Source organism: Xiphophorus hellerii, chromosome 15 (genome assembly GCF_003331165.1).
Source record: "Xiphophorus hellerii strain 12219 chromosome 15, Xiphophorus_hellerii-4.1, whole genome shotgun sequence".
In the NCBI taxonomy this organism is placed as follows: Eukaryota; Metazoa; Chordata; class Actinopteri; order Cyprinodontiformes; family Poeciliidae; genus Xiphophorus; species Xiphophorus hellerii.
Window position 1 is genome coordinate 9,735,127 of NC_045686.1, and position 10,192 is coordinate 9,745,318.

Consider the following 10,192-nt stretch of genomic DNA (forward strand, 5'->3'; position numbering starts at 1 on the left):
AGTTTCGCCTGCACAAGATTCTTCTTCTGCAATAGTTATTCATTATTAGGCTATTCCATAAATAAGAAGCTAGTTTATTACTACTACTACTACTACTATAGTTGTACACAGCCGTTGATAGAACGTGTTACTGTGGTAGTCAATAACCATGAGGTGAAAGTGTTGTCATGACAACTTGCGTCACTGCTGGTAGGAACTCCCACCGGGCTTCCCTACTTTCACTTCCGTAAAGTTTAGTAGGTGCAACAGAGTAACTGTAGCGTACTGCACGCTACTTAGTTGAGTTTATTTTAGATTTTATTTCGACTCGCTTCAGTTTTATTTTTTTATTTTTTTTAAAATGAGCGAAATTAAACCAAAGGAAAAAACAGCAACCGAAGACAATGAAGAGGAAAAAGACTGGGAAGCAGCTAAAGCTTTCTTTGACAATCTAAAGACAAAAGTACCAAGGCCGGTGAGTTTATTACTTATCCCTAACATTATGACTTTTAAAGTAGTTTAGTTTAGGTATCGGTAATGGGTTTTCTGTCGTCCTCTGTCTGTGTCAGCCCAAACCCCAGTATGCGGTAACTATCGCCGTCTCCTCTCGCACCCTCTTCAACATGGTGGCGGAGAGGAAAATCTTCGAGGATGAAGGAGTGGAGAAGTACGTCGCTTTTCAGGTGGAACATGAAAACGATCCGTTAAAGACGGGACCTGCTTTCCCTTTTGTAAAGGTAGGCCTGTCGTTCAGGGAGTGGCAAAAAGCTGTAACTCCGGGCGTGGGCCCTTTTAAGGCAGCCCAGGTGTAGCCTAGTACTGGTACTGGCAACAAGCCATCAGTCTTGGTGCTGCTCACCAAACTAAAGTCTTTTATCCATGTAGTTTAACTTCTTAGCAGGGGCGTATTTAAGGGGATGTTGGACCCTAAGCAAGTTTTGGTGCCCTTTCTGCTTTTGGTGACAGAAGAGTAAAAGCTCAACAGAATTGCTTAAAGTTTTTTTTTATTGATTGTCCAAAAATAAAAGACAATACTAACATGTGTTTTTATATTTTTTATTGAAAGAAGAAGCTGTTAAACAGAGCATCTTCATCCATCCATAAACTGGTCAAAATTGTTATTGTAACTTTGCCACACCTGTTATGTTGATGTGACCCAGTCATTCAAATACACCAAAAGAATCAAACTCTTTTATGATTATCTCATTAGGAGTCAGTAACTTATGAGCATCATAAAACTACAGTCACAATTACAGGAACAGTTTTTAGAGTATTTTGCAAAGTAATTGCCAATAGACCGAACAGCCTAACAGGTATCTACTTTTCAATCTCTGACTCCCATAATAAGATTTTTCTCTTATTGTGAATTTTCACATTGGTCTTGTTTTCGATGCTGCTCCTCTGTATGTTAATTATTGTACAATTGTTTTCTTGGAATAAATAAGTCCACAACTGAAGGTTATCACATCAAGCGACAATATATACAGTACAGACCAAAAGTTTGGACACACCTTCTAATTCAATGGATTTTCTTTATTTTCATGACTATTTATAAGGCAAGAAATCCCACTTATTAACCTGACAGGGCTCACCTATGAAGTGAAAACCATTTCAGGTGACTACCTCTTGAAGCTCATCAAGAAAATGCAGAGTGTGTGCAAAGCAGTAATCACAGCAAAAGGTTGCTACTTTGAAGAAACTAGAATATAAGGGGTATTTTCAGTTGTTTTACACTTTGTTGTTTAGTGCATATTTCCACATGTGTTATTAATAGTTTGATGCCTTCAGTGTGATTCTACAATGTCAATAGTCATGAAAATAAAGGAAACTCATTGAATTAAAAGGTGTGTCCAAACTTTTGGTCTGTACTGTATATATTTTTTCTCTTTTTTTGTCAGTTGAGTTGTAGTTCCTCTTTTAAGGTAGGCACAACATTGAGACAGGTGTCACTTATTGGTTTGACAGGGGCATTATGAAAAAATCTGACCTTATTTTGTTACCAGAAGTGGAACATGAGTTGAGTTGAATCTCATCCATCCATCCATCCATCCGTTTGCACTGCTTCTATAGTATAATATGTCTATCTAATATAGGAAATACATGATTCCAAACTCACTAAAATCCTTTATTTCCACAGTCAGAGCATATATTGTGCAATTTATTTAAACAGGAAAGTATGGCAAACCTTTTGTAATACTGCTGTTACCAAATGTGTATCACAATAACTCAATATGCTTTTTTTTCTTTGAGTGTTCAGAAGGTCTGATATGTGTTACAGGCTCTCATGAATGTCAACACTCGACTTAGGAACCTTTACCCAGACAGCGAGGAACTGTTTGACATCGTCTTGATGACTAACAACCACGCTCAAGTCGGCGTGCGCCTCATTAACAGCATTAATCACTACGGTACGCTGCGTTTCTTAACCAAACATTGTTAATCGTTCAGCTCTGCAACGTCTCACCGCCTCGCTACATCAGCAGGCATAATCAAGAAGGGAACTCATTAGAACTGGGGTTTCATTCTTCATGCATATCTAATGTATTTGATGCTCTTTCAGGTTTGACCATAGAGAGATTCTGTATGACTGGAGGGAAAAGTCCTATAGGTTACCTGAAGGCCTACATGACAAACCTTTATCTCTCAACAACTCCAGAGAAAGTTACAGAAGCAATAGAGGCAGGTAAGAGGAGATATCCTTTTATTACAGCCAGAACGTTTGACACACAAACTTTTATTTTAAATATTTATTTAATACTGTTCCCCTCCATAATTATTGGCACCTCTCACAAAAACCCTGAAAATAAATAAATATTTTATTACAGCTGCATAAATCTCACACTGAAAAATCAACATTTAATTCCAACAAATTTATTATGTTGGTAAAAAAAAAAAAATCCTGCATTATGAAATAATTTTTAATCACCAGTGTCACAGTTAATTTCACCACTAAAGATTTCTTTACGCTAAATGAAACTGAAGTATTTCTAATCGTACATACATCATAATCAAATTCAAGAAAACACGACGGTGAAGAAGATGGAGTGTCGGGAAATTGAAAAAATAATTATTGTTCTCATCTGAAATGAGATGATAAACAAGGCTGAATGTGGCCCTAAGTTTGTTTTGCCCCCCAGGACAATGGGGGCCAAGACATTGTCTTGTGGGGGAAAATAAATCCTCTCATGTCACTGTTGGCAGCATGCAGAAAAAGTAGCATATAGGTATTATCAAATCTCCATAGTAACCATTTGTTTTCTCAGCTTTTTTATGCATTTGTAAAGCACTGCAAATTGGTTAACAGAAAGGCTGAACTTTATGGCTCATCCAGTCTAATCTAATAATTTAATTTGCATATTCTTGATAAAAATATCTCTCTTTTTTTGATCAAATATGGTGTATTTTTACTAGTTTCAAATTGTTAAATGTGAGGATTTGCTGCTTTTATCCAAAATGATGTATAACCACAAAGAACCAGGAACTGAAAAGAAAACAAGAAAGACACACTGAAGTTTGTGATCATAACATTGCAAAATGTGGAAACATTCAAGCGGTAGGGAAGCTTTTGCAAGTCACTATTATTTTGGTGAAATCCACACAGGTGGTTGCTGAAACCTGAAGTTGAGCGTCAGTTCAAACATCTTATAATGAAATATAGGACTGACATTAGCCTGCGGCAGACTTCCAAGAACAGAACATTCACATGTCAGCAGGTTTTTTTTAACCGTTTCTTTCCTCCATGAAGGAATTGCTGCAGCCACCATGTTTATGCCAAAACAGGAGAGCGATCTGAGCGACACTCAGCTGAGAGTGGCGTTTGATGGTGACGCCGTCCTCTTCTCAGACGAGTCAGAAATCATTGTGAAGAAGCACGGCCTCGACACTTTCTTTGAGCATGAGAAACAGTTTGAGAATAAACCTTTGGCTCAGGTAAAAAGGCACTGTCATCTCCGTGCAACATGTCTGATACCTGTAAAAATGAGATCACACGTCTTCTTAAAATAACACAAATGCCATGACTCTATGCAACATGTCAGCCCAGTGTTCATATTCTCTTACATAGCTTTAAAATGACTTTTGTTGCAGCTTCAACTTTGAAGGTTCTTTTTTCTTCCATTAGTCGTATTTTCTCTCTTCATCAGTAAATTGTGATACATGTCTGAACTTGCACACAGATCTATATTTTTGTCGTGTAACCAATTTGAATGTGGAGATACAGGTTTGTCAGATTCTTAACTCCTGGAGTTATGAACCTGTCTAACCTGCTGTAAAGGACTATGCAAAACTGTTCATTCCCTGTCATGGCTTCACATCGTATCCGGTTGCAACAACAAATCTCAATTATACTGAGATTTTATAGGATAAACTGAGACAACATAGCACATAATTAAGAAGGGACTAATATATTGGTAATCAAAGGTTTTGCAAATAAAAATGCAAAAAGTGCTCCATGCATATGTATTCAGCCCATTTTTACTTGTTACACCTTTGAATAAATCTCAGTAAAACCCAGTACGACAATTTGGAGTTGAATCAATTTAATTAAATTTATGTAGTGCAGATTTACTACAAATGTCCTCTCAAGCATTTTCCAAGAAATAATCTATCTTATATGCAGTCAACTCGATCAAATAATACAGACCCATTGAAATGAAGCTGTGCACTTATTAAAGAAATTGCAAGGAGTTGATCAGAACAGTAACTTTTATCTTTTACTTCAACACAGGTCATAGTTGATGGGATGATTGATGGAGCTAAAATTTGAACTGCACCTTCAAATAGGACAAACAAAAACATACAGCCATATTTATGTGTTAGAATGGCCCAGTCAAAGGACCGACGTAAATCCAATTGAAAATTTTGTGAACACTTAAAAATCACAGTATTGATTCAGGTATGAATGCAGGTGCATGCAGCACTTTTCAGATTTTATTTGTAAAATAAAATAAAAAAAAGTTTGGGCATCACTATAAAATCCCAATAAGAAGTTAAGTTTGTGGTTTTAATATAAAAAAAGTTCAAGAGGAATAAATTCTTAGCTTTTTTTAATATATCTGTTGTCACACTCCTCATTTTATGGGACATTAACCTGATTCTGTGCTTCACAGGGTCCATTAAAATGTTTCCTGGAGGCCCTCGGTAAGCTTCAGAGAAAATTTTATGCCAAGAACGAGCGTCTGAATTGCCCAATCAGAACCTTCCTGGTCACGGCCCGCAGCGCAGCCAGCTCCGGCGCACGTGTCCTGAAGACCCTCCGCAGCTGGGGCCTGGAGATCGATGAGGCCCTCTTTCTGGCCGGGGCTCCCAAAGGCCCTCTGTTGCAGAAAATCAGACCTCACATCTTCTTCGACGACCAGATGTTCCACATTGAGGGGGCCAATGAGCTGGGAACCATATCTGCACATGTACCTTATGGAATTGGACAGAAGTACAACAAGGGGAAGCTCATCGAAGAGCCCAAAAAAAAGGAGTAACTTGAAAGTGACATATGCACTACACCAACTTATCTGCATAGGAAGAGATTTGCTCCAAATCAGTCATGTTTTAAAGAGGCAGTATTATGTATTTTGCAGGCACATAGGTGCATTTTATAGCACCATCAAGTAGCTATGTCACCTTCGGTTGTTATAAAAAGGCTGTATATGTAAAATATCACAATATAATGCTTTGAAATTGGGGCTTTGTCTCTTTAAGAAACTCCTTGCTCCTTTCGAGACTCCGCCTTCAGCACGTCATCACAACAGCGTTTCTCCATTAACACTCGGAACAATGTTTTTACCAGCGTTACACTGAGAAGTAGCTCAGTGAAACGCATCTGCATGATGAACTCCGCAGATGTGCAGCTCTACTAGGTGTTTTCTAATTGCTGCTGCCGCTCGTCTGGAGGAGCTGAGTGGAAAAGATGTAGCTTAGTGAGAGCGAGCGTTTTGCAAACCCAAATGGCTGCCAGCGGAGATTAAAGGATTTCTCAAACATGCATGAAAGAATCAAAGCTACACTCCAGTTATGTTTCTGATGAGGGAATAACATTATAACATAAAGTAAAGCTCAAAAAAGTCAATTTTTACACAATACTGCCACTTTAAAAATGCTCCACTAAAGAAAACGTTAGAATTTAGTTTATTAAAGGATTTTGAAATATGTATGGTGGGAATACAATTTCTGCCAAACTGTATTTTCACACTAAAATTAAATTATGCAACACACTTTTTTTTTTTTACTTTTAATACTACACAGAAAACAATCTATTGTTACCTTTTATCTGCATCTGCTTCCTTTTTAAAGGCTCAATCAGGAATAAATACATTTTTAATAAAGTTTATTTTATCTTTTTTGTTTAATCCTCTTTGTGCCCTGTTTGTATTTTTCTTTGGCCTTGAGCACATAACGGTCTGCTCTCTCCTGTTTGGTAATAATCCATCATTTTTAGGCAATGTTCTTGCATATGTATGTAACACATACATATTTTAAAACAGAGGTTTACTGCCAGGGTAGAAATGCTGTGGCTTAAAGGGACAGTGATGCTGCCTTTCTGTTTTTTCTTTTTGCTAGATGTTAACATAAAACTTCTATTGTTTTGATGTTTTGCTTATTTTCATGTTGCATTTGTAACATAGGACCAAACTACTTGTGATAGATTTCAAACAGCATACTTAGCGCTGCAGAATTATGCAAATGTCAGTATAACTAAACAGCAGACTTACACAAGTTTTCTAAGTGCTGGAAATATCTGTATTTGTCACTTATTTTGTGCCGCTCAACTTTCCTATCTATGGCTATTTTCACACGGGCTCTGCTGCTTCTGTTTTTGGATTGTCAGATTGTATTGAACTCTGAGCACACAGTCGGGTTAATAAAGTAATGTAGATGAAGCTTGTTTACTGGTGTTTGGTGTTGCACTAAATTAGTAAGTATTTTTAAGCATTTTTATAAAATCTATTTTCAGTCTTGTACTCTGTTTACATATTGAAATAAGAATATGAACACAAAAAAGTTCATGTTTTTTTTTTTAATAAAAATATTTTCCGTTCCAAAAGCACTGATTGTGTCTCTTTGTGCTGCTACATTTATAATTTTAGGTTAGTTCATTTGTGTATGTCTTTTTTTTGCCCTTATTAAATGAAATAATCATTTGATATGATCTTTTATATTAAAATAGATTTGATGTTCTAACATTTAAGTGTAATAATTAAGAAAAAACAGAAGAAATTTGTTTGGGGTAAATCAATTTAAACTACTGTACAAACATGTTTTATTTTGATTTCTTTGCTACTTTTATTGTAATTAAATTCTAAACAATTAATATAAATATTGACTTTTATATGATACTCATACTGTATTTGAACCTACTACAAATAAAGCAGATTTGGAGCAAATTTTAGATATTTTCTGCTCTCTTCTACATAGAAAATTGGAAGCAAGTTTTAGCTGAAATCTTTAAGAAGCTCCTGACTGTTTTTCCTGTCCTGGCTTAATGATGCCAATAGGCTTTCTGAAGAGTCTTACAAGAAATAAACTAATTTAAGTAGAACGGATCAGTGAAGAAAAAAATATTGGCTGCAGGAAGCCAAAGGATACTTATCAATATCTTATGGCACAATGAGAAGTCCAAAGACAGGAAAGACACAACTTAATTTACGTAATAATCCTATTAAAAAGCAAACATTTTTGTGCTGGCTTCATAGGTTACTTTTACCCTAAGATGTAACGTATAGTCTCAGAACATCATTATTCAAACAAAAGTTCAGCTAGATATTGTCTTTTACGAAAGTTTTTAAGTTAGGTTGCTTAAAGAAAAAAAAGTACATGAAAAATTGTTGAAATCTACTTTGTATCCATCTATAAAAAAAATGGTTCAAGTGTCTGTGTCCATTGAGGAAAACATTAACAGCTCCTATGTATCTGAATGTTTTAAAGCTAAATTCCTGCCACTAGTTGTGTGTATCTTGACTCACCAGTAAGTGGCGGTATGTAGCAGTTCTCTCCACTTTTTCTCCTACTGATCTCACATCCTCAGGTTTGGTACAACTGGTTGTTTGTCATTTCACCGTTAGATGGCGCTGTATGACTACTTTTATCTTTGCTCAGACGTTGTTTTAGTCACATACTGCACATAACCTAATTCAACAATGTGCAATGCTAACTATAAGGTAAACAGAGGGAGACAATAATAATGGCAATAAAAATGTGAAGTTTTTGCATGCTTTGGGAAATATTGTTCTTTTTTAACATAACTGAACTCATTCTGGAGGTGGCAGCATGAAGCTGTGTTGGAGAGACAGAGACATAAAAAGCTTTATTGTTTTAAAACAGTAGAAATACAACTTTAATATCAGTTTCTTCATTTCAAAACAGTTTCTTCTTCTGGCTGTATTATGCCTTCTCACCAGTAGGTAGCAACAATTACTCCCATTTTTGTTTTCCCCACACATCCTCCACTTTGACAGAATGTCATTTGCTTGATAAATTTATTTCAAATAATCAAATTCAGTATTCTCCGATGCATATTAGCAGTTGATCTTATCTGTATTCTTTATGTTTCTGTTTACTTTGTGCTGCAGAAGACTGTCATGTTGTACGTGTGTGATTTTATTAGCCACGAAGAGGTGCTCCTGCTTAATTAACAGGCATCACACAGAGAAAAGAAGAAAACCCACAAGGAATATTTGCATTTTCTGAACTACAGCAAGGAACTATTAACACGAAAATCACTTCTAACAGTTTTTGCATGCTTTGAGGAATATATATATATTTTTCAGTTTTAATCTAACTCTTTCTAGGCTCATTTTGCTGCCTCATTAATATCCCTGCCAAGTGCAGCAAGGGCAATACAACACAAATAACTTCTTCTCTCTGAACATTAAGGTCTAATTGGAAGTTAATGAGCTGTCCTTCGGTTGCAGAAAGAGAATCTGGAGATTAGCTCTAGGCTCCATGTTTGATGTAAGTTATTAATAACTAGAAATATGATTGTTTGTAAAGATCAGTTAAGGAGTATTTCATTTTTGCAATTTGAGAGTAAAGCAATGACATACAGGTGATTATTATTTGCAGATAAATGAATAGGGGGAAAAAAAATACACTTTGGGATATACACGTGTAATTTCTTTTCATCATGATAGAAATTGTGCTTTGAAGTACTGCACTCACTTTTATGCAGGCGTGTTCAATTTTGTATTTATAAATAAACACATTTCTTGCATCTTCCCTGTTAAATTCTTGTGCAGAAATGTTCCTTTTTAAATAATAGCTGTTAGCTTATTTTTTGTAAATGTGTGACATTACCTCAGGGAGTTCATGAGATGCAGAACAGGCTGTTGTTGCAAGTTTTATTAACAGAATGTGCAACAATGTGGAAAAGGTGTAACATCTAACAGTAATACATCTGTAGTAAGAAACATGAAGATTGGGTGCATCATTTAGCATTATCATGAACTGAGGTAATGCATCATATTTGATCCAATTGTGTGAAATTTGTCAAATCTGACCTTTTTTAAGTAACTGCACCTATCAAATGAGGACGTTGGATTTCTGCATGCTACTTGTTTTCCATCATGTTTTTCTCTCTGAGTTTCTGCTACTGAGTTGCTCATCTTGTCAGCGGAGCATCTCTGCATCCAGCCTGTCAGGCTGCAGAGCGCGTGCACTGCTGCACGCTGCGACCAGCCTACTGTTCCCATGGATACTCGCTGCTGACACCACCAGAACTGTGTAGGCTCGTTGAAGATATAATTAATAACAAAGGATTAGAGGCAAAGGTAGCATGGGGCTCAGTATAAGAAACCTCATCATACAGTTACTATAATTGGCACCCTTTGTGGGTGTGTGTGTGTATGTGTGGATGCCACAGGAAAAGTTAGAGGAAAATAACCATGCACTGACTCTCTGCTGCATTTATCTTCTTGACAAGCAATTTGCTCTAAATATGTTTTCTTGGTTGGTGTTTCAGAATATTTTCTGAAAGTAATTTATTTGGACCATCAGAAGCACGTTAGTGCCTGAATGCCCAAACTGAATATGTGAGGGACAGTCATTTAGCATAATTAAGTGTCTCTATATCCAGTCCTAAGATATTCTTATTTGTGTCTTAAAATGAAGTACACCCAATTCAAAATGCATTAGTGTAAAACAAAAGAAAACATTACATTTCTTTGTTGTGTTTTCCTAGATTAACATAGAGTGACTAATGAGACATACAATAGAAGGATTACCT

At 36.2% G+C, this 10,192-nt stretch overlaps 1 protein-coding gene across 1 annotated transcript; it reads left to right on the top strand.

Annotated features, from left to right (window-relative positions):
* The first annotated feature begins 213 nt into the window (after window positions 1–213).
* On the top strand, window positions 214–7,015 carry nt5c1bb (5'-nucleotidase, cytosolic IB b). The gene is made up of 6 exons (XM_032585702.1): window positions 214–454; window positions 549–716; window positions 2,258–2,387; window positions 2,540–2,662; window positions 3,725–3,909; window positions 5,088–7,015. Exons 1-6 carry the CDS (start codon window positions 341–343, stop codon window positions 5,451–5,453), a joined length of 1,086 nt encoding a protein of 361 aa, XP_032441593.1. The 5' UTR covers window positions 214–340; the 3' UTR covers window positions 5,454–7,015.
* The last annotated feature ends 3,177 nt before the right edge of the window (window positions 7,016–10,192 follow it).